This window comes from Artemia franciscana, chromosome 19, assembly GCF_032884065.1.
Source record: "Artemia franciscana chromosome 19, ASM3288406v1, whole genome shotgun sequence".
Classification (NCBI taxonomy): domain Eukaryota; kingdom Metazoa; phylum Arthropoda; class Branchiopoda; order Anostraca; family Artemiidae; genus Artemia; species Artemia franciscana.
The window spans coordinates 16,154,147-16,180,001 of NC_088881.1; the positions used below are offsets into that span (position 1 = coordinate 16,154,147).

General features: G+C 35.9%; 1 protein-coding gene and 1 pseudogene across 18 annotated transcripts in view; both read left to right on the forward strand.

The window, feature by feature from the left end:
- LOC136039341 (basement membrane-specific heparan sulfate proteoglycan core protein-like) overlaps positions 1 to 25,855 on the forward strand; it is a 392,752-nt gene that overhangs the window by 37,114 nt on the left and 329,783 nt on the right. For all 18 annotated transcript variants that reach the window (XM_065722975.1, XM_065722972.1, XM_065722979.1 and 15 more), the window contains exon 3: positions 8,078 to 8,267. In XM_065722975.1, the coding sequence (XP_065579047.1) occupies positions 8,078 to 8,267 (190 nt within the window). The remainder of the gene's footprint in view (positions 1 to 8,077; positions 8,268 to 25,855) is intronic.
- LOC136039716 (U2 spliceosomal RNA) lies at positions 12,977 to 13,106 on the forward strand (annotated as a pseudogene).

Here is a 25,855-nt window from a genome sequence, read left to right on the forward strand (position 1 = left end):
AGAAGCGATACATGATACGATTTAAAACAAAAAAGAAAGCGAAGTCCTGACTGGGTGGAAAAACCAGTCCAGCCTGCAGTTAGTTCGCCATTGCCAACTTTTTAATAGAAATTTAGGATAAAAAGCCCCCAATTTAAATTATAAAAAAAATGATTTTTTTAAATCTATGTGATAAGAAGACCAAAAGGGGTTATGTCACTTCAAATGACCCCACCTCTAACTTTTAGTAGAAAGGTTGGTACACGACAACTTGTTTGAACCTGAATCACAAACACATGTTCAATCTGTACAATTCGAGACACAAAATGGGTCCCTGGTCCCTCAAGGACCACCCCATTCCCGGAAAACCTGGTGTACCTTGTTTGAAGTGAAAACAAGCAAGGATTATCTATCCTTGTTATTAGAGGCAGGAAGTGGGTGACCTTTGAACACCACCTACCTTTCAGGCTGAATTCCCAGATCCGCCTAAAATTTGGCAGGGAGGTTCTTACAGCAAAGGAGAATTAGCCCATAATTTTGTAGCATTGATGTTCACAGTCTAGGTGTTAGCACCCTTCAATTTCATAGTTTGGGGAATCGTCTCTGTGAGGGAGAGTGACTCGTAATCTGAAACCCAAAAAGGCCTTGATTTCTAAGGAGTGAGGATAGATACTTGTTCTCATTGCAAATCTGGGGTTTTTGGTCACATACACAGACTTATTGTCAGAAAAGTGACTTGTAATGAAAAATCGTTGGTTAGGCTCATCTTTTGGGATTTACTAGTTGTAATTTACTCGTTTCGAGAATTTTGGGAGTAGGAAAGTTTCTTTGTGTGCAAGTGGCTACACATTCGATGTAGATAACAACGGGAAGCCCATTTTAAAGCCACAATTATTGCTAAATGGATGGCGAAAAAACAAAGCTAAAGCACTGTTCCCACAGCACGATCGTCTGCGAAACAGACTAAGGGTCGCTACTAATCTTTACTTTGTACAGGCAACAAAATCTAGTTTCGTATTCAATTTCACCATTAGTTATTCGGTTTGGTCCTAATTACGCCAGACTCCGTTTGCAGATTGTCGTAACTCTTAGGCGTCATTTCTTTTTCTTTTAGGAGTCTATGCTATTTGAGATGGAAAGAAACTGTGTGTATTGTCGCCCTTTCCAATAAAAGGCGACATTCATTATTTTTTTCTACCAAGGTGAAGGTAAATAAGGGTTAAAGCTTTTTTTGGCAGGGTTTGTGTCCGAGGATTTAAGCCGGTTAAATAAAAGAGTGTAAGTTTATTAATGAGGCTTGATTTTGGCATATAGTAGACCATTCAAAACTTTTTAAGCAAGCTCACTCCAGAGGAACTAAAACATTTTTTACTCAGTTCTGGCCGGTATGCCTCCCTTCTTTGGAATTAATTCTCTTTAAATGTGACTCGTGGCTAAAAATCTGCTAGAGGCTTTCTCACTTCTATATCATTTTCAAAAGAACGTGAGGTACAGGCCTGTGTTATTGGCACCATCGTTTCATAGTAGACTGTTATTGCGAAAGTGCAGCCGCGTTAACTTTGGTTTGTGGGTTCGACAAAGCTTAAGTAAACAATGTTAAGTAACTTAGGTAAACAAAGCTTTTGCAGGTAAGGTATTCCAATTCCTTGTGTATCCGATGCAATGACGAATCGTATATCCGACCAAAATCAAACAGCCTAATCAAATAAACACCTCCATATACAGAATATTCAGAAAATGAATATTCATATACAGAAAATAAGCACAGTGTGAAATAGCTTAGTCTGCTATGGACTTTTTTGTTGAGTTTTATGGACTTTTTTGTTGAGTTTTATGTTGAGTTTTCTGTTGCGTTTTATGGACTTTTTTGTTGATGTTTCGCCTTTTTTGCTGCTCCTTCATGAACCCTCTTATTTTACGTTAAAGTCTTAAAGTTAATTAAAAATACTTCTCATTGAAATTCAATGGCCCTTGGGATTCAGAAGTCGTTCTTAAAGAATTGGGACAAAGAATCGAACTTTAGCGTAAAGAGCGTGGATGAAGAAGGGGCAGCTCCCTTATATAAAGAATAATTTCTGTTTGGTTTTTGTTTATCCGTCGCTCCTCACTTTCAATTGAAAAAACTTTTATTTTATCTAATTTTTGACCGTTTTTTAGTGTTTGATGGGCAACATTAAAGGTAAAGATAAATATATGGAATCAACATAAAACCAACTCTTTTTATGTAACAATTTTCATAAAAATCCATTTTTTAGAATTTCTCTTATTATTGTCTCGAGTCGATCCTTACAGTTAGTTGCCACGAACTGTTTGATAAAGTCAGTCAAGAAATATTAATTGTCTATATTGTCTCTTTATTATGTATAGACTGCATGTAACTTTAGGAACAAATACACCACTGCCTAGAATTATGGCCCCTGAAAGTGGGTAGCTGAGGGCATGGTTGCGCCACAAGTTGGCTGGCAACGCCACTATTCTATGGTGCGTTATCTTTTGCTTGTTAAAAAGGCCACTAGAACATCCAGTTTCCGCTCGAATTAACCCTCCTTCATGTTTAGGACCATTGGTTCGATGAAATCGCTCCCGGAAAACAAACAAGTCAAAAGAAATCACACACACACACGCACACATTCTGTGACCAAGCTTCTCGAATAAAAATTAAAAAAAAAATGTATTTTTGTAGATAGGGGCTTAACACTTCTTTAGTTAGTTTTTTTTAAATGTTAAATTTGATGATGAAATTTTATTCAAGATTGCTCTCCTATTTGGGTGTGTTTTCACCCATTTTCTAAAATTGAGTAAATTTTTCATGCTCGTAACTGTTGGTAAGTAATTTCAAACTTGATGGATTTTACATATTTAGAATCATCATAACCATCCAAATCTTTCAATTTACACATTGCTGTCACAGTTCTTTTTTCGAGTTTTGGTTAATATTCTTGGTCGCTCTTTATTTACAGACTACAGTTGGTTGCCATTAACTGTTTGATAGATTGCCAATTTCGTTCCCAATTGTGTCTTAAGAAGGACGCGAACCACGGAACTGCTGACGAATATGAAAATTTCAATTCATTTACAGGTCGAACTTATTACACCCTGTCGAACCTTTTACAACAGCCCGTGAATAAATCTAATAGATTTGTAGGACATGAGGAGGAAAGGTTGTCATATCTGTCAAAAACGAACGAATAAATACTGACAAAGTGCAAAAAGGTGTCAAGTATCCCCGGAACAAAGCAGACTAATAGAATATAAATAAAACAAAATCCTGGCCAGTAATATTAGCGTATATATTTTTTTCTTTTTGGGTAAACTTGTCGCTTATACCAAGGTTTGGTTTTTCTCACCGATTTTTCTTTATCAAACAGTTTGTAGTAACGAACTGTAAGTAAGGAGTGACCCGGCTCAATAATAACCAAAACTCTAAAAGACGGAAAGGGGTAACACCCCTAAAGGTCATAGAATCTTAATGAAAATCAAACTAACAGATTCAGTATATCGGAGAACGCCTTTATTTGTTTCTTTTTTTAGGATGACCGTATCACCCAGTGCTCCATGAATATCGGGAGAGGGTCCATTCAAACGGAGGTTAGAAGTTCTAATGCCCTTTTTCAGCGACTATAATATTGAAGAACAACTAGGCTCCCTCCTACTCCCTTTTTTCTCAAAATCGTCCCATCAAAATTTTAGATAGTCACTTTGTTTAGCATAATTGAAAGGCTGAATAACTATGCCTTTGGAGATATCATAATCCCCCACAGCCCCTGGGGAATGGTCTTCAAGTTACAAAATTTGCCCAGTGTTTGCTTATAGTATTTGTTGTGGGAATCATGCATACATTTTTCGGGTGAGGGGGGAAGAATTTCCGATGGTGGGATTTTCTACGAGTATAATATTTTATGGGGAGGGAAGTTTTCAGGAAGTGAATTTTTCAGGGGAAATTTTGCACTGGGAGAATTTGCCAGTATTTCTCTAAGAAATTCGTCTTATATCGTGCTCTTTCTTTGCCAACTCAATTTTGTGCATGGAGTCGTTAAGGGTAGTTGCCTGGATAAAATTTCACCGGGATTTAATCGTCTAAGGAATAAATCCGTGGGGAGGTGGGATTTTTCTGTAAAGTTGTAGCCACATTTCCTGGCATTATTTCAAAAATGACAAGAAATTAAATATATAAAAAAAAGTTTTTTTTCCAACGGAGCAACATTAGAACTTAAACCGAACAGAAATTATTACGTATATGACGGGGGTTGCTCTTCCTCGACACCTTGCTATTTACTCTAAAGTTTGAATCGTGTCCCAATTCTTTAAGAGGAAGTCCTGAAACACTATGTTCGTTTAACTAGAACAATAAGAAGTTTTTTTAAGTACTAAAATACTTTAGCGTAAAGAGCGAGGTGTTGAGGAATAGCAGCCCCCCTCATATACGTAATAATTTCTATTCGTTTTAAGTTTTAGTCTTGCTCCTTACTTTCAGTTGAAAAGGAAAAAAAAAGTCTTTTTTTATTTAATTCATTGAAAGAAATGAATTGAAAAGGAAAAAACAGCAACGAGAATAAGGATATTTTAAAAACAAATTATTGTTTTATCAAATTATATATTATTAACTTAAATAATCGTAATAAATGTTTTATGTTCCAAAAGCCGAGAATCACATACATAGGCTACTTGCTTAAAACTAAATATATAGCTTACGTTGAAAGTTTACTATAACCAATTGACTTTCAGTTAATTGGGAAGGAAAAGATTAAAAAAAGAAAAAGAAAATACTGATAAATGTTTATTGCATAATTAGACTAATAAAAGTAAATTGCTTAATAAAATATGTGGATATCGAGATTAGTTATTTGCTCAGCCTTAGATGGAAAAAAGGCAAAATGTTCAAAATGTGTCTTGTTTGTAATATTTAGCCTTGCGGGTCTAATGTTTATAACAGAAATCTTGCATAAACCTAACATTTCTGAATATTTCAATTTAATGGTCACTATTTTTTTTTATCAATATTGTTTTTGTGCACCAACGTTAATATATACGACTAATGAGTGGTAAAATTTTAGAAACTATTGTTAATTAATATCAGGAAATGTTTACTAATAGTCGTTTTGGGAGCTGTTATGATAGGCAGTGCCGGTCTTTGGGGGGTTGCAAGTGGTGCGACCACAACGGGCCCCCACCTTAACAGGGTCGTGCTGCACCTTTCTTTGTTGCGTTGTTATTATCTGCCACATTTTTGAAACCACAATGTTCCTGCTGAATCCTAGGGATCACATTGTTACCGTTCCCGCTGGAGGCTACATTATTATTCCTTCTGCTACATTGTGACCACGACGTCAGGCCCCCTAGACAAGGTCCCGCGCACCAGTAAGACCCCCTCTGACGATGGAAGTAAACCCTCATTATTGTATCAACACTCTCACTTTGGCTATTCAGTCAAAACGATCACAATCCTTGCATAACTTTTGTTTCAAGAAACTTTTTTATATAAATATGTATATAATGAAACATTTACATTATTTGAAAAGCTTACCTTAAGTACTCGTCATATTACCGCTGGATATGTAGTTTTTACAATATATATGCAAGTTATATATATATATATATATATATATATATATATATATATATATATATATATATATATATATATATATATATATATATATATATATATATATATATATATATATATATATATATATATATATATATATATATGCTGTGTTGTAAATATTTGAAATGGGCTGAATATCTTCAGCAACAGCGATTCACTTAATGGCTCTTTTCACTTTTCGCTTGCAATTCCATCTTTTGAAGGTTGCTTCGTCGTGGAGATAGACTTCAAAAGCATTCATATATCCTTTTTTTTGTAGACGAATACAGACGCTAAACCTTCCCAAAATACTTTTAATACCTTTCCAATACTATTTTTTCTAATGAGTAAGTTTTTCTCCGTGATTGACGGAATGTTGACACGAAAATAAACAATCTTGTGTCCCCATGATCTTCTTTCAATTTGGATATGTTAAACAGATTAGTTCAAGTCTGCGGATAGTGGCATAAGTTCGATAAAAGAGGACTAAAAATGCCTGTTTAAGCAACTTCCGCTTATGATTTCCGTAAATAGTAGTAGAATTTTTTTTTTTATTCCTAACGGGAAATGTTTGAACCTTGAAACGGGTACATTAAAAAATTACTCTCGATGTTTTTATTCTAACTTTTATGAAGGAGAATGCTAATGGCTTGGGCTTTTTCCTCAAACTTTACATTTTTTTTTTAATTGGCACTTCCGATTTACCTCTTGTCAGCTTATTTTAAGGATTTAATAATAAATCTGAATAGCCGTTATCATGATAATACCATGCCAAACTAATAAGACTACTTTAGTTCTCATCAATTACACAATAAAAAGCTGAGAATATTAAGGTATCAAATTAAAGAAATACGGGTGTAAATTATTTTACCAATTATCTGGATAGTCCAGCATGTGCATTTATTTTATTATTAAATAAATAAGCAAGTTTTTCAACTGAAAATAAGAAGCAATATTGAAATTAAAATGACCAGAAAATATTCTGTATTTGAATGGGGGCTTCCCCTTCCTCTGTCCCGTTCGTCACACATAAGTTTATTTGTGTTTTTAAAAGCTTCTTAGTCAAATTCAACGGTCATTCTGTCTCAGCAGTTTCTTAAGGAATAGGGGGAAAAACTGACACTTGAGTGTAAAGAGTGAAGGGTAGCGATGGGAACAGTCCTCCTAATCAGGACCGTATCCAGGATTTTTGTTGTTTTCACAATGATTTTTTTTTGGGGGGGGGGGGGTACACAAAAAAAACTCAAAAGCACTTTAAAAATGTGTTTATATTTATTTTTGTTACGTTTTTACGAGTCAAATATTTTGCAACAGGGGGTTCAAACCGCTAAGCCCCCCTGGATATGGGCTTGCTCTTAATATACGAATTTATCACGAGGTCAGTTTATTTAAGCTAGTTATATATATATATATATATATATATATATATATATATATATATATATATATATATATATATATATATCTTAGCATAATTGCGAATCAATAACTTTTGTCCGTTTTAATTTTCAACTTCGCTCTTAAATTCCTTGAGAAACACTGTATATTTTTTTTAAACAAACTAGAAAGTAGGCGAAAACTTTCGTTAGAGGATCGAAAATTTAAGATTTAAATCTTCCAAATTTTTTTGCAAATCCATCATTGTTTTCTCGTCAGTTACTATGAATTTATTTTTTTCATCTGAAGATTTTACTGCTGTAATTCCTAAGCTTAGAGTTTTGTAGCCTCAGTTGACACTGAATTTTGTATCGCCGTGCCTTAATCAGAGTGGCGAACGTGTTACACACTTATCACGGTCATTCTAAAAACTATTCCATATTTAAACGAACAATAGCGTGGAATCACCTTTGGTTGGATGAAAGTGATCGCATTTCATCATTTTCAACTAATCAGAGTCGTATTCCAACGACGTAAAGCTACTGAAAGGAAAATTGTATTTATGCCTCTACTCAAAGCGTCAGTGATAGCCAATGAGGACAAATCTTTTCGCGTAAAACCACAATTCAATGCTACTGTTGGTTCAAACTTGAGACAGATGGTCTTAAATTTAGATATAAGGTTCCAATTTGAGACAGATGGCCAAAGTAGCGATCCTAAGGGGTAACGCAAGTGAGGCTTGTGAACCATGTTTGCCGCCCAATAAAGTAAAAGAATGAAGCACATAATTTTACAGGCTAGAGGAAATTAGACTTTGGGCTTTACAGGAAAACAGTTTTTTCCTTGACAATTTAAGCAGAAACCTTGTAAAAATTACGGTGCGTAACTAAAGAATGTGGCTTCAGTTTTTTTTATGAGCCCATTGCGTATTAAAATGCATTGCTTGTCTGTTTCACCTTTGACATCACAGTTCGTCTGTTTCATCTTTGAGAATTTGTGAGATATACGTTTTTTTCTAGGCAGGACTATGTATCCGTTAAATCATACAAACGTCTTCAATCATAAAGACCTTCATTATATTTTTGCTTTATCGGATATTTGTGCTATATTTTGAAATGTTTTCCTGTTTTTAAGGACGATTTTGGATTTGATGACGAAGATATTTGGCAGCATCGCAGTAAACGAGAAGTAGAGCGAACAAAAAGAAAAATAGGAACGCACCCAAAAAAGAAATTAGAAAAAAGACAAAGTGTTGCAGTTGTGGCATCAGGGTCTGGTGATGGTAGCGAATTTCCAGATGATGGAGAGGAATCAGATAAACCGAGTAAGAAATTTGATATTCAATGGCACACATATAAAAAGCTTGGAAAAGTTTGTTAAAACTTTTTAAAGTCTAAGAAATCCACAATGCTAAGTGCTGAATTAGATCTTTGCTGGTTGCTTTACATATCCAATTCAACGTAAGCGTGCGGGCGGAAAGCATCGAATCTTGGTTATTAAATATCAGGTCAATTGTATGTTCTGATTTTTGATCTGTGGGGAGGGTGACCAAAATGTTCAAAACAAACATTGTAGGAGTATATGGAGTATAGGAGTATAGGATTACATAGGAGTATACTCCTACAAAACAAACAATTGTAGGAGTTTATGGAAAACCGCACAATCCTTGCATTTTGGCAGAGTATATGCCTGGGACTGCTGACCATGTTTCACTAAGACTTGATATGAAACTCCTTAAAAAGAAAATGAGTTTTAAATCGATGTTGTAGGTGCTTAACTTAAATATGTATGTGTTTTATATATGTTATGTAATGCCTAAGGAGTAAAATGTTGTTCAAAAAACCTTCGCCGGGATGCGACGGGACAGAATGATCCGAGTCCATGGAAAGTTGCTTGGAAAATCGTTTTCGTTACACTTTTCCGTAATGTGGAATAAAGAAACATTTAAGAATCCCCCGGCTTTGTTCCGAAATATTAGGCATCACCGTTTCGTAATTAACGATTTTGAGATACAGGGAACCCTAGTTAGAACAGGGGTATAGCACTATCGATGAAAAATACACTTTTATCCAGAAAGTTCCAAAGGAGGTTTCAGCATCCCTAGTTTACGCCAATTTTCTCCTAGTGCGTATAAATGATGTAATTTACTTCAGGTAAAATTCGTTTTAGTTGAGAAATAAAGCCGCCCTTATATACATCAAACATCTTTTTCCTTGAAACACTATCGGAGCTCAATTCAAACCCGATCCAAGCTTGAAATTGAACCTAACATCTTTAGGGTTTCCCGTTTCTGTTTTTTCTTTGGGGGGATGAGAACATTTTAGAAAATCGATCCTTCAGCTATTACAGAAATAAATAAATCTTATGAACATAATCTTTAGCGTATTGTGTTACTTATGTTGCCTGGACCGTTTTACCAAGATATGATTTATGATGTCCTTAGTATTAGTCGGGTGTTTTCCACATTTGCTGGGTATCTTGAATCACGCTATATTGTGTTGCGAGAGCAACACTTTGGTTTTGTCCCGTTTTTTTTTTTGTTTTTTTTTTCCTATGCCGCCGATCTCAGCTTATTCCTGGAAACTGGTAAGGGTCTAACCTGTGCGGTTTTTACGGAAAGTGTGGACCTCAGGCCGGATTGATGAATATGACAATACATTTTGGAAAGCTCCGTAGAACTCTTGCCTGGGGCCAAAAAGGATGGTTTTTGCTTGTCCTCGAGCCAGAGCCTATGGTGTGCGAAGTGAAGTGGAGTTATATAGCCTATGTCAGAGAGGAGTATCTGAAGTTGTGCAGCCAAGCTTTCGTTTCATCAAACCATGTTTCTGCTTTCGAGTGGAAAGCTCCGTTCTAGCAGGCAAGCAGGCAGGCACCAGTTTCAAATTGAAGATGGACTAAAATCTATAAGTGTTAAATATATGCGGTAGTTCCCCGGCCCCACAGCCAATATATCTTCTTTGAGTAATAAATAGAAAAATTTACAGAAACAAAAAAGTGCGATTTTCCCACGGGGTCCGAAAGTGCTGCCATCTATTGTTTCTAGCCATTTCTGTTCGTGATTTCAGCTGACTTTACCATTCTTTTTTTTCTACTTGGGATTGCAATAGAGAAATGGTATCAGATATACCTCTTAAACTTTAAAAGTTCTCTCATTGCTAAAGAAATTAGAGCTTATCCTTTGCTCCTTTCTAAGTGGTGGTGTTAGAAAGTTGGCCTCCGGCAAAAAAGTCAACTTTTGAACTAAGACAGATAGAATTTTTTTTTTCAATGACAATCGATAGACCTTGATGAGCTGATCAAAGTATATGTCATCCATTTTTTGTTACAAAAATTCCTTCATGACATACACCAGTTTGAAAGTTTCAAGGGGTTGACAACTTCAGTGGTAAGGTACACACTTGAACCAAAAATAGGCCGATACCAACTGTGAGATATGTAGGGGACTTCCAAGCAACAGTCGATTATTAGCTTATAATCATCTTTGGCAAAGAGGGGTTTGCAACTTTCGCTGATTGGTGTACCTATTATCTGTTTCTGGTGTAATTGATGGTAAGAACAACTTGGTTCCCGATTGTAAGACATGTAGGGGAGTTGTAAGTAATAATTGGCTGTTAGGCTACAATGACTTCAGCGACAAGGGGTTTGAAACTTTTGCTAGTTGGTGTACCCATTATTTGTTTCCGGTGAACTTGGATGTATATCCCGGGAGAGGGACTTGTAAGTAAGAATCGGTTGCTAGAGGAGGCTCACGAGGGGCTACAAATTTGTGCAAATTGGTACACATCTATGGAATCAGGGACCCATAAATTTCCTGTAATGACTCGCCATCCAATAATAAGCGATCCTGGATGGCGAGTCATTACAGGAAATTTATGGGTCCCTGATGGTATTTTGATCCTGAAAAGTTACAGATAGCTTTATAATACCAACTAAATTACATAAGATAATGTTCCAAGTTTCCATCCGTCACGATGTCTACGATTGAAAAGGATAAAGTTCAACCGGCTGCAAAGTGACATTTAGGGGCCTAGTAAGTAATAATCGGCTGTTAGTGTGGACCTCGGGCCGGATTGATGAATATGACATTATATTTTGGAAAGCTCCGTACGACTCATGCCTGGGGCCAAAAAGGATGGTTTTTGCTTGTCCTCGAGCCAGAGCCTATGGTGTGCAAAGGATAAAGTTCAACTGGCTGCAAAGTCAATTTAGTCCCTTCTTCCAATATATATTTTTTTTCAACCCTGAGGAATAGCCTTTGATCATCTGATTACTGATTGTGTTATTCTTTGTCTCTCACGGAAGAGGGACTTGTAAGCAAGAATGGGTTGCTAGAGGAGGTTCATGAGGGGCTACAAATTTGTGCAAATTGGTGCACATCTATGGTATTTGATCCTGAAAAGTTACGGATAGCTTTATAATACCAACTAGATTATATAAGATAATGTTCCAAGTTTCCATCCGTCACGATGTCTACGATTGAAAAGGATAAAGTTCAACTGGCTGCAAACTCAATTTAGTCCCTTTTTCCGATATTCTTTTGCTGTTGTTTTTTCAACGCTGAAGAATTTGATCATGTGATTACTGATTGTGTTCTTCTTTGAATATGCCGTTTTGAAAGCTTTGATAGTTTTGACAACTTCAGCATTTAACCGATAGCGAAGAAACAAAACCAAAGTGTTGCTCTCGCAACACTTTAATCGGCAAAGCCGGGCAAAGGTTGCCGCAACACTTCACGTTGCCCAGGCAACGTAGGTCTAGTTTAATCTACTGTTTGTATCTCGTAACTAACAGACGTTTAATTTTTGAAAGACACTACCCGTACTATAGTGGTTATTCTTGGGGTGTAAACGCTAAAAACGTTTACACACCAAGTGTTGATCCTGAGTCAGAAAGACTGGAAGTTTTTCTCAGACCCGTTTAAGGCTTACCGGGAAAGTGCCATGGGCTAATGGGAAATGAGAATGATGATTTACAGAAGCATACACCCTTCTTCGGTCTTCGCACTAAATAGGTTTGTCGGGACAAGGACATTTTAGAGAGGGGGGGGGGGTAAAAAATCGGGGGGGGATAGTAAATAAGATAATTTTTGTGATAATTGCAATGCATAGTTTCCAAAAATTGCAAACCGTATGTTGGCTCGGGATCTTCATTGCCTCGCAAGTTGTTATAAAGCTATCCGTCAGTAGTCTATGTATTCTCCTCGCAACTGGATTTCTTTATTATATTTTGAGTACTGCATGGTAGGAGGCAGATATATGGTCCTTGGTTCCTTCATCCTCCCTCCCCTTCCCAATCCCAACAACACTGTTTTTTATTGAAATCCACGGAATAAAATAATTTTTATCGTCACCCTGAAGCTTGTTGTTTTCAGAAAAATAAGGCTAAGAATTTAAATCGTATCATATAATAAAACAATCACGTATCAAATTTTGTTGCATCAAATTTTCAGCAAAAAATCTGTCGTCAAGACACAAAAGACATAAATTTAGGTTTCTGTTCAGGCAATAAAACACTTATAAAACACATATGTTATACACATACAATAAAGTAAATTCATACACATACATTAAAAAGGGGAGTCACCTTTATAAATTGCATAGGTTTGTACTTATTTGTTACATTAAGCCATTACAACCAAACACAATATCGTAAGATTTTTTTGGATAAACTGATGGTACAAACTACGTCTATATTCAAGGACATCCAAAAATGGAGGCCAAAAGGGGTTCAGCCCCATAGAAGACCGGAAATCATGCAGATTGTGCAAAATCAAAAATTATTGCGCAACACTAGGGCTAATTGACCAAAAATTTACATTTCCATATGCTACTTTAGTGCATAACCAAAAAGCCTTATTAAGACTTTACAAATACTCCTGCATCTAACATATCATTAAACTATTTAAATTAAAAATTGAACAAAGTCATTTTGAAAACATTTAGAAAAAAGTTTTCTTGCGAAATGAATGTCGATATGAAATTCTAAGACGAGCAGAAATTTAGGTATGTTGGAACCCAAACCACACATCCACACATCGCTTCTCGGCCTTTTGGCTAAGATCAAAGTGTAGTATCTGTTCTTATCAGCTTAATATCTGATACGGCCCCTACATGGGGCCCAGAATATTAAACTGATTTTTAGAAACCGGATAAATAAAACCTAAAATGAACAGACATGTAAATGAAGAACCGAGTCAGATTCAAAACCAAAAGAAATTATCAAAAAGGAGTAGACTTCAACTTAAAGAATGGAGTCTTATCTGCACTTCATTGGAAACAAATTATATTTTTAACAGTTCTTTTTTTTACATTGAAAAATTGAATGCTGCCCAGCCTTTTGGGATTTCTTTTTTTATGTATCAGTATATATAAAACGACAAATTTTATTTCTTTACTTGAATTAGCAATATATTTTATCAATGTTTTCTTCCTTCGAAATGTATTCTTTTCGTAGGTGTGAAAAATCAATTCACGGATTATTTGTTGAAATTCGACTAATTGTATGACTTCATTTGCACTCATTTCAGGTTTTAACGCCGTTCTTTATTTTTCTTTGAACAAACTCTATAAAATTATTAATATGAAGAAAAGAATCATTGCATACAAGTAATTTAATAAGCAAGTTTAACAAATGTATGACCAGTCTATATTAGCATTATTTTGAAACATCAATTGAAAAATATAAATATTTCGATTAACTTTGTTCGGCTGGAGGAATTCAAGAGGCGCTATGTTAAAGGACATAAATTTAAAAGACAGGTTATAAACTTATTTCTGAATTGTTCTACACTGCTTTTACCTTACTTTAGACCTTAGTTCCTTCAGTGTCTCCAGAGGTACACAGGGCGTCAGTGAGTAGCCTCCAATCTTCCCTCAAGTGGGCCGTTGCGTGGATGTCCTCCCACTATACTGTAACACTCTTACTAACAAGTAGTTTAAAAAGTCCAAAGTTCCTTCAAACAAATACCTGTCCAGGATTAGAGGTAAGCTTGTGCCTCCCAGTCACAAATTTCAAGATTTTCTCTCTGATTTCCAGCGTTTGAACGTGAAGTTTTTGTGTTTCTACGGATTTATCCTCTCCCGTTTCCCGGAATTCGCCTCCCCTCAACCCCTTTGCATTTGTGCCTACCTCAAATGCAAAAAGGACGAATTTGGCACGAAAGGACACAACCTATAGCTATTCCTGAAAGTGGGAAAAGGAGATAATTTTTTTTTGAAAAACCATAAACTATCCGTTATTTTAAAAGACAAACAACGATACGGGAAAATAGATTGAACCCATCGGTTGAGCAAATTATAAATTTTGATTGTTATGCAGTGTCTTTCCGATTAACTCACCCTTGTCATTTTCTTTGTGATATGTAACACATAGGAGCAAGTCGATTTTTCAAGTTTGTAAAAGAAAAGGTAAGTGGCAACGTTGTAAAATGCCGACCTGTATTTTTTCTTTTAATTTTCCATCCTTCATATTAAATGCTGTCTAATGAAACGGGTAATATGACTGACAAATTTTGCTTCAAGCAGCTTGTATATATGGCCCTGGCAAGTCTGGCAGACCCTATATGGAATTAATGTTCATCTTTATGGAAATTTTAAACTACCTCATTGTTTGCATTTCCGTTTCACGAATGGCGGCATTATGTATACTGTTTGCCAAACAAAAATCTTAGCTCATTACTATTTTTCAAATACTCTGCTGAATTTTGGCAAAGTCGCGAAAACAACTTTTATGTGTCATTGTCTCCGCGAAAAATGAGAATATAATACTGTTACTTTATTTTTAGATTGCGTAGGATTTTATCGATTAATCCTTGACGTAACTGTGCAAGGTGACACTATGTCATCTCAGTTCTCGGTATTTGGTTTTAAAGTCGTTTCTTCTATTAGAGCAGGGGTTCTCAAACTTATTTAGACACTATACCCCTTTTTAACCCACAAAACATTTTAGGTACCCCTTCTCAGTTACCGGTACTAAGTAAACTATAGCAAAAATAAAAGTAAAAATTTTCAGTCCTAGACTTAAAGGGCTGTTTATTTATTTGTTGGCCGACGGCGTACCCCCTAATAAATTTTGCATACCCCAAAGGGGTACGTGTACCACAATTTGAGAGCCACTGAATTAGAGGATCTGAACATTGGCTTCAAAATCGGTGAGTTGTTTCAGTTTCACTTTGGGAGGGGGAGGAGAGCATGAGCCAAAATGTTTCCCGGGTGAATGGTGAGAAAGAAAATTCAGTACTCCTATTTTTATTCTGTTTTGTGGAAATTTGTAGAAGGAATTTTATTAGTTTTGAACTAGGCAAAGGGGGAGGGGGTGAATTTTTTGGTTTTGTTGTATTTTCTGTTGTATTGACCTATTTATTGTGTATTGTGTTCTACGATAGCTTTTTTTTCAAGTGTCTTCACACTACGTCATGAACATGAAACGATCTGATACTTCACCTCTAATAAATCATCAATGTTTAAGGTGTGGATGGCTAACCCTTGGCTGCTAAGGAAGAAAATTAAAATGAAATCAGTGACCTACGTCTGGGTTTCGTCCCCCCTTAGTTTAAAAAAATTGTGGGTTCTGGAAAAAAACCTAAGCTTTAAGCATATAAAAAAATATCTGGTTCCAAAATAAGGCTCTAAATACGAATTTGTGACATTTTTCTCATAAGAGGCCTTGGTTAAAATTTTTTTTACAAGTTTTGTTACAAGCAGCCGCATCTTGCTTTTTTAAGGCTACATCTACTGCTTCAACCGTAAAATAAAAAAATCCAGAAGGTACGTAAGATATTACCGTGACAAACTTATTTTCTGGAGAAATTAAGAAAACAAAATAAGATAATAATAAGAAAATGGCATATTCCATCCAGGGATCAAAACTAACATCTAAAATTCTGGGCTCTGCCGCGTTAACCGTCAGTGCCGGGAGAGTCCAGCCTCAGGTCAAGATTGAACCTCAGGTCGAGATTTTTGACCATGGTTAATCCATTGGTTCACTTCTCATTTTGATCGGCCGCCGTTTCTGAGGGGTTTCAAGCTCTTTTTTAAATTTCCAAAAATGTATTTTCGTGGTTGACTTTTACTGTTAAGATAAAAATAGAAAACAATTATTACTTCTGAATTAGCTTTAAATGATATTTTTATTCAGCATTTTATTTTTGTCAAAACTTACTTTAAATTTCTTCTTACTAATGGAATGGGAAAGGGGATCGTAAGTCTCAGATGATGGAGCTATGACTTTGAAAATTGTAACTCTACCTTTGTTGTGGTTCACAGCCTTTCCCTTCCAGAAATGGCACCAAAAAGTACAATTTTCGGAGCTATACAGCATTATATAATAGCGTTATCAGGATACGTTATCAGAATCCTCATTTGTAAAAAATAAGTATAGATGTATGCCTTAGCTTTCAAATGAGGATTTGAACAGCTTTTTACTATGCTGTAATGCCTCGCCAGAGCTGAAAAAAGGAAAAAGAAAAAGGGATATATTAGTTTTTCAAGCTCATTTTCGAGATTCCCGAGAATATGTTTTCGGGATTAACTTTTACCATAACAGTTATAATTGCTGAACCAAATCTAAATGGAAAATTGTTTCCAGTAGGTAGTTTATTTTTCAAAACGTGTTTTTTAGCTTTCACTACTAAGGATTTTAACCCCCGCCCAGCCTCTAATTGTTTGTGACCATGTAAATTTTAATGATGTGATTATTATGGTTCCCATAAAAATGAATCCTCGTTCAACTCAATTTATTTAATTCAGCCCTAGTTCAACTCCAATTCCGTTAGTGTAACACCCATGCAGTTTAAATACCGTTTAAATCAACCCCCATTCAAGCAATTTAACCCTCATTTGACTCAACACTGAGCTTAACACTGGGTTTGACAGCTGGTCTCCGAAATATTCCAGGAGCTTACTGTTCAAGTACTTATTACAGTACAGTTCAAGGCCTGTTCCGTTCAAAAACTTCCTCATTTTTGCAAGAAGCTAACTGACAGTAAGTTGTTTGTTGTCATTTTCTTCGAAAAAATCGACCAGCCGCAAAAGCACTTGATATCTTTCATCGTGTCCTGGCCTCCCCCTTTTCTGACGTTTTTTATCTGGCTTGGTATCTTCGAGTATTCCACGGAGCTCTTGCGTCGTCAATCTGGTTGAAATGCTCTTCTTTGATCGAAACATAGAAGAACTGGCTGCATGGTAAACGGTGCTAACTGCGTGCAGGTCCGACACTGTACATATTCGGTGGGAAACGCTATTTTCCCAGTCATCCCCTCCGCTGTTGCAGACTGCCTTTATACTCGTCTTCAAAGTCTTCAATCCAAACGTTGTACCACTTATGACCTTTTCTGTGGTTAGTGTTGACATTTATCGTTGTAGCGCAGAAAAAGCAACACTCTTGGAAATTGAAACTGGGAGTCCATAATCGTAAAACCACTTTTTCTGCGTCCGTCTTTTCTGACAAAGTTCCTCTTCTATCATTCTCAATTTTTGACTGGTATATTTTGTTTGTGAAAGTCTTTCTGCAAGCAATATGAACTTGGTTCTCTGCCTGGACAGAAATGCTAGTACCTCGCGTTTCGCTACCTTCGTTAATCATTGTAGCTCCTTTCTCTGCCAGTACCAATGATTCTGAGGTGTCTATTGGTCGTTCACACAAAGGACATAAAGCGTCGGTAGGGTCTGCCATCTAGAAGAGAGCACTGTGAATCAGTAGACTGTCAGTGATTACGTTACAAGAAAAATCATGAGCTGGATCGGACAATCTGCAGCCAATTCCCAATAAACACGAGCACAAGACCCCCCACAGATAGCCCTCCTTAGATCCCTTCGGCAAAAATCAAACGTGGCTGGCGACTTTTTTTGCGGGCGATAGTACTCTCACTTCCACTAAATAATAAAGGGTAAAATCACTTCTGCAAGAGTGACGGGCGGCTTTTGGAGGGCGATGGTACCCTCACTTCCACTAAAGAATTTTCGTTCAGCGCAGCTGCGTCTACTGTGCTGCATTCAGCCGGCATGTTGGCTCTACTTAAGTTTCGTCAAGTAGATGACGCTGTCAAAGTATATGTCGAAAAAAGAGCTAAGAAGAGCGTAGGCTAAACACGCTCCATTCTTCTTCCGTTTCTGTTAAACCAACTTTATCATTAGATAATCATCATGGGAGTCAAAACGACAGAAAAAAGTCGAAGACCATCTAAAGATTTAGAGATCATTTACGATATGGGTCAGTTCTATTCAGTATGATGACAATGTTGATGTTATGATGAGCATAAATTGTATCTTATGACGTACAGCTTGCATTCTTGTTTTATTCAACTTTTACGTTGAATATTTCAGCTTTACTATTCAGAATTTTCTTGCTTTGATTTGGGGAGCTGGCTGGGTGACAGTCCACATATTAAAATTTGCCTAGAGGTTTAAGTGACCTGTCCTCAGATTTGTCTAAAGTAATGAAATAATTTGAGAACCCTTATCATAATGAGGCTTAATTTTTGACGTCTAAGATAAAAACCTTTAAGATGTGAAATCCTTTTTGATAATAAAAAAAGGTTTATCTCAGACACAAAGCTGTTAACTTAGGACACAATTTGTACTCGTTAAAGGTACATGGTGGTAATTGAAGTGATATGATCTGCTTTGACAGTGACAGATTTGCGTTGTCATCGAAACTGATTTCTTCCTAAGGCAATTTTTCATGGCTTACTTTTCGTTAGCAAGTTGTCGATTTCTTATGGCATTAAATAAAATAAAAACTAGTTTTTTTAACTGAAAGTAAGGTGTGACATTGAACTTAAAACGGACAGAAATTACTCCGTATATGAAATTGATTGTCCTTTCAGCAATCCCTCGCTCTTTACGCTAAAGTTTTTAATTGTTTTAAAAAGAAGAATTGTGGCAAAGAGTCGAACTTTAGCGTAAAGAGTGAGGGATTGCGGAGGAGACAACCCATTTCATATACGGAGTAATTTCTGTTCGTTTTAAGTTTTAATGTCGCTCCTTACTTTCAGTTAAAAAAACTAGTTTTTTTTATATTTAATTTCTGAATGTTTTTGAATTAATGCATGTTTGATTTTGGCTCTCCGTACATAAATTATTAAAATGAAATTTGCATATTAATTCTTTTTTTTGGCTAAATGGCTTTCTCTTAGTTTTGATCTGACGATTTTGAGAAATAAGGGATGGGGAAGGAGGCCTATTTGTCCTCCAATTTCTCGGTTACTTTAAAAGGCAACTAGAACTTTTAATATTTAACGAACGTTTTTATTAGTAAAAAATATAAGCAACTTAAGAATTAACTTACGTTACAAACTTTTATATTCTTCTATTTTTAATTATATATATGAGGGGGTTTGTCCCCTCGTTAATACCTCGCTCTTCACGCTAAATCTTAAGTTTTGTCCCAATTCTTTAAGAATGACCCCTGAATCAGAAAGGCCGTAGAATAAATAGTCGAAATTACTAAAAATACTTTAGCTCTAAAGAGCGAAGTATTTATCTCCTCATGAATACCTCGCTCTTTATGCGAAAGTATTTTTAGAACCCCTCATATGCGTAATAATCTCTGTTCGTTTTAAGTTTTAATGCTACTCCTTACTTTCAATTAAAAAAAAACTTTTTCATGTTCATATTTTTCATTGTTTTTTTTTTTAATAGTAATGCTAGAAAATCCTGCGCCCTTTTCATTGAATTTCTCTTCCCCCATGAAATATTCCTCCAAGGAAAGATCCTCCCACATAGCCCCCTCCCCTCCACCCCACACCCAAACCAAAAAAATCCCACTGAAAACGTCGGTACACTTCCCAATAACCATTACTGTATGTAAACATTTGTCAAAGTTTGTAACTTGCAGCCCCTCCCCCAGGAACTGTGGGGGAGTAAGTCATCCCCAAACCCATAGTTATTGTGGTTTTCGACTATGCGGAACAAAATGGCTATCTCAAAATTTTGATCCGTTGACTTTGGGAAAAAATAAGCGTGGGAGAGGGCCTAAGTGCCCTCCAATTTTTTGGTCACTTAAAAAGGGCACTATTTTCATTTCCGTTAGAATGAGCCCTCTTGCAACACTCTAGGAAAACTTGGTCGATACGATGATCCCTGGGAAAAAAAAAAAAAAAAACAACAAACAAACACGCACCCGTGATCTGTCTTCTGGCAAAAAATACGAAATTCCACATTTTTGTAGATTGGACCTTGAAATTTTTTCTATAGGGTTCTCTGATACGCTGAATGCGATGGTGTGATTTTTGTTAAGATTCTATGATTTTTAGGGGATGTTTACCCCTATTTTCCAAAGCAAGGCAGATTTTCTCAGGCTCGTAACTTTTGATGACAAAGACTAAATTTGATGAAACTTATATATTTAAAATCAACATCAAAATCTTATTCTTTTGATGTATCTTTTAGCATCGAAATTCTGTTTTTTAGAGTTTCGTTTACTATTGAGCCGGGTCGCTCCTTACTACAGTTCGTTACCACGAACTGTTTGATTGCATTATCGTCATGACAGAAACAATAAAATTTTTTCAATTTTTTCAATGAATTATTCAGTCCTTATTGTATACTGAGATATGAAATATATGACCCTTATAGCGTACTGGGAATAAATGTTTTTTAGTGGCAATTGGAACGGATCTAAAAGAAATTCAGCCAAATTCAACTTAATGAGAGGCGATTTTTATGTCATTATGTACTCGCCGACTAGTGTACATGTCAGAACACCTTGTGCACCGCAAAGTCCCCCCCGCTTGGCATAGTTTCTACTATGCTTGGCAAACTTCCGCCACGCTGGGCATACCACCAACTTGTGTAAAAAATTCTGAAATTGGGCGTCCCCCTCAGCCCAGAATTGATCAATTCCTCGTTTTATATGATAAAATGGTTATATTGATATAATGTTTAAACACATTAATTAGCAAGTTTTCAAAAATACAGTTAAAGCTGGACACATGCGTTTATTTTGGATTAGGGTCAATTCGAAAAACAGCAAAACAGTCGAATTAAGTGGAAAATATAAAATATGTGAAAAACCTTAAAATTTTTTTAGATCCCGGGAAAGATCGGGCACAACACATTCTTACATGCTTGATATCTTCTTATAGCATGAATGTGTTGTTGATACATGGTATCAAGGGGGTCGCGCTGATTTTGATAGTTTCACTAAAGACACTCACTTGTAATTGTATGAAAATTCCAAAGATAGGTTTATATTTTTGAAAATACTAAAAATATAGAAAAAAGTGAAGTCTTCTAAATATAACCAGAAATATTGCGTATGAAAAGCTAGGAGTTCAAGCTCTTTGGTTCAAATCTTGGATTGGTATAATTATCCATGATAGCCGCTCACTTTCATGGACCATATAGCGGAATTTGGATTGTTATGCCAATATTTTTTTTTGGTGTACTTAATAAATGAATCATGTATGCAAATTGGAGGTAAGAGTTAGAGATGAAAATGATCATTTAGGACAACTCAAGCAACTCTAAGATTGGATTACCTTTACGGATCTAATTGGGGGAGGGGGTAGGATACTGGAAGTACTTCCCCATGAAAACTGGTTGCTACCCTTAGAAGAACTGGTTAAAGTGAATGTAAAGTTCTGACAAATCTGGCTACTTTACGCCCATTCCTTGGATTGCGGGATGCCCTCCTAGGAAGATTCCGTAGCTACTACCCTTATAACAATTCTGTATCTTGATCTGAAGGAGTGGGACTCTCCATTTCATATTCAATTGAAAGATTAAAATATATTTATATATTTTAGGTATGTTTACTTTTTATCTTAAAATTCATTATCTAGCCATAAAGGATTTTCTATGGGGTTTTCCTAACAACTTAGATGACCCCAAGAAAGCTTTGGGATAAAAAACGATTTTGTTTATTTTAATTCTGAACCATCTATTTGTTAGATTTTAACTATTTTTCTAACAAAACTGTTATGCACATTCCAATTAATGTCCAGAATTTGAATAACAATTTGCTTCATGAATTGGCAACGTCAGACTTAACCTCTGCCAAAAGGTTTGAAGAAAAAAAATGTTTATATTTTTTCACTCTATTTTGGCACTTGTTTCTGTAAATAAGCTAGAGCAAGTTAGGTAGAATTAATGTCAACAGGACAGCCTCCTTATCGTCGTCCACATCAAAATGACGTAAGGCTACTTAGCTTGCTGGAAAAATCTACCAACAAGTTTAAGTGCTTGCAGCACATAAGAAGTTGTAAAAACACCGAACATTTAAATTGAAGCTCAAGAGTCGTTTTGAAGCTGGAAAAGTACTCGATTTTCAGATGGAATTTTTTATCTTCTCCTTTTACAAGTTCATCTGGACAGTTGAGGTAGAATTCTATTTTGGCATCACCTGGTCAGTACATCAATGAGATCCAAATCTCCCATTGGTTAAATTAACTATTTTTCACTCCGGCGTTGCCATACGGATTAATTGTTATTTTTCTCGCCATCACTATTAAGTTGCACAACGTTTATAGTTTCTTCGGACACACACTGAATGACTGAATACAAACTGAATATTCTAAATGTAAATATTTACATTTCTTTAACCTTGGAACACATTGCTTCCTAAAAGCTGTTTTAATACTGTCGCTTCGTAGATTTTACGAGTCCGACTTTGTATGTCTGCAATAAATCGAAGAGGGGAGGTACCCGATAGTTTTTTTGGTACTTGTGTATTATTCAGAACACAATCAATAAGTGAAGTTATCTCTTTTGTGAAACAAACTACGATGCTGGTAAATTCTATGAGAAAAACCGGTTTCATAGCCACAAAGACAAAACTCAATTTAGTTTGCTACGCATAGTTATAGAAGATAGTGACTGAACATGGATTTTGAAATGAAGATTTGGGATTTGCCAAAGACTGAAAAAGACGTAATTATATTTTTTCAGGATAAGGAGTTGTTGCCCACAACAAAACACAAAATAGACACAACATGATTTTATGCTCTTACGAGAAGGAACATTTTTGTTCCTTTTGTTCCTATGTTTAACCTAACCTAACCTGTACCAAAAAAATAATTTTGTGTGTTCTGAATAATACACAAGTACCTTTTTTTTAACAGCGCATCGACTACACATGAGAGAATACAAAAATGGAAGAACTAGTCAAAATTGATAACTTGCTTTCAAAAGGGATGTACATCTTCGTTTGATGTTCTCCACTGATGGCTCCACCACATTTGGTACAGAGGGGGTCGTCATCCTACGGAGTTTTGAGGGACAGTGCGCAAATTTATAGTTTTCTATCCTGATATGTGGAGCTTCCAAAAGGAATAACAATTCTTGCAATATCTTCGATGTGTTCTCAGAGTGAACAGCACAAATTTTACCCAAGAGTCTTTACTGTATGTGTGGCTGCACTGCCTATCGGTGGAGTTCCTTCATGTAGCATTTTCTTGTAGGAGGATTCCATCCAAACTTTCCATTGTTGTAGTTGAACTATACAACATAAGAGTTAATGGAAGTGATCTTTAGGAGCCCATAAAGTACAGATTAAGGCCACGTTTTAGTTTTCCTCGAACAGGACATGTCATTACACATTTGGTCAAAGCTAACAACCCATCCTTTAGTCGAGTTGCAAAGCTTGATGACTTGCGGTTTTGACTTGGGTAAGGCAAAGAAGGTCTTCTGTGCATTCTAGGCAATAGAAAGGCTATTTTGTTTTGTTTTAGGACTCATGAAACCATGGTAAGCTCCTGGCCTAAGCACATGTTGAAACTGAATTTCAACAGCTTTTATCACAAAAAAACTGACACAAATCCAAGAAAAAACTAAATGTACAAACTCTGATTTTCGCAAAAAAAAAGTTTCAGTGTCTCTGTCGCTTCGTAAAACTTACCATTTTCTCTCATTAACTCGGAAACGAGAAGGGGTTTGTTCAAGTCTGAACTTGCCCGATAACTAGTGGCTCAAAAAGGAATTTACGTGAAGTCACGTCTCGTTATGTAATACCATCTAAACGGGAATATAAAAAAAACCGGCTCAGCCGTCGTAAAATTTACGAAATGACAGTGTTCCAGGGTTAAAAAATATTTATTTACCACGATCTGCGATAAAATCTTTGCGATATTTTTTTGATAAGTCTTTTACAATATTTAATATTCAACATATTACAATATCAATATATAAGGTTTAAAAAAAAAACGGGGAAATATGCATACTAAACTCTATATAGCAGTGAAAAACTCAAAGCAAATCAAACAGTTTGTGGTAAGAAACTGCAAGTAAGTGGCGACTCGGCTCAATATTAAGCGAAATTCTAAAAAATAGAATGTCGATACCAATAGACGTATCTAAAGAGTCGACTTATTATGCTGACCTCAAATATATTAAATAAAAAAACTAGTTTTTTTAAACTGAAAGTAAGGAGCAACATTAAAACTTAAAACGAACAGAAATTACTCCATATATGAAATGGGTTGTCTCCTCCGCAATCCCTCACTCTTTACGCTAAAGCTTTTAAAAAGTAGAATTGGGGCAAAGAGTCAAACTTTAGCGTAAAGAGCGAGGGATTGCGGATGGGACAACCCATTTCATATACGGAGTAATTTCTGTTCGTTTTAAATTTTAATGTCGCTCCTTACTTTCAGTTAAAAAAACTAGTTTTTTTTTATTTAATTTCTGAACGTTTTTGAATTAATGCGTGTTTGATTTTGGCTCTCCGCACATAAATTATTAAAATGAAATTTGTATATTAATTCTCTTTTTTTGGCTAAATGGCTTTCTCTTGGTTTTGATCAGACGATTTTGAGAAATAAGGGGTGGGGAAGGAGGCCTAGTTGCCCTCCAATTTTTCGGTTACTTAAAACAGCAACTAGAACTTTTAATTTTTAATGAACGTTTTATTAGTAAAAAATATGCGTAACTTAAGGGGGTTTGTACCCTCGTTAATACCTCGCTCTTTACACTAAATCGTAAGTTTTGTCGCAATTCTTTAAGAATGACCCCTGAATCAGAAAGGCCGTAGAATAAATAGTTGAAATTACTAAAAGTACTTTAGCATAAAGAGCGAGGTATTTATCTCCTCCTAAATACCTCGCTCTTTATGCTAAAGTATTTTTAAAACCCCTCATATGCGTAATAATCTCTGTCAAACAGTTCGTGGTAACGAACTGTAGTAAGGAGCGATCCGGCTCAATAGTAACCAAAACTCTAAAAAATTGAATTTTGATATCAATAGCTACATCAAAAGAATCGCGTTTTAATGCTGATTTTAAATATATAAGTTTCATCAAGTTTAGTCTTAGCCATCAAAAGTTACGAGCCTGAGAAAATTTGCCTTATTTAGGAAAATAGGGGGAAACACCCCCTAAAAGTCGTAGAATCTTAACGAAAATGACACCATCAGATTCAGCGTATCAGAGAACCCTACTGTAGAAGTTTCAAGCTCCTATCTACAAAAATGTGGAATTTTGCATTTTTTGCCAGAAGACAAATCACGGGTGCGTGTTTATTTTATTTTTTTTTGTTTTTTGTTTTTTTCTCAGGGGTCATTGTATCGACCAAGTGGTCCTAGAATGTCGCAAGAGGGCTCATTCTAACGGAAATGAAAAGTTCTAGTGCCGTTTTCAAGTGACCAAAAAAATTGGAGGGCATCTAGGCCCCCTCCCACGCTCATTTTTTCCCAAAGTCAACGGATCAAAATTTTGAGATAGCCATTTTGTTTAGCATAGTCGAAAATTATAATAACTATGTTTTTGGGGATGACTTACTCCCCCACAGTCCCTGGGGGAGGGGTTGCAAGTTACAAACTTCAACCAGTGTTTACATATAATAATGGTTATTGGGAAGTGAACAGACGTTTTCAGGGGGATTTTTTTGGTTTTGGGGGTAGGGTTGAGGGAGGGGGCTATGTGGGAGGATCTTTCCTTGGAGAAATATGCCATGGGGGAAAAAATTCAATGAAAAGGGGGCA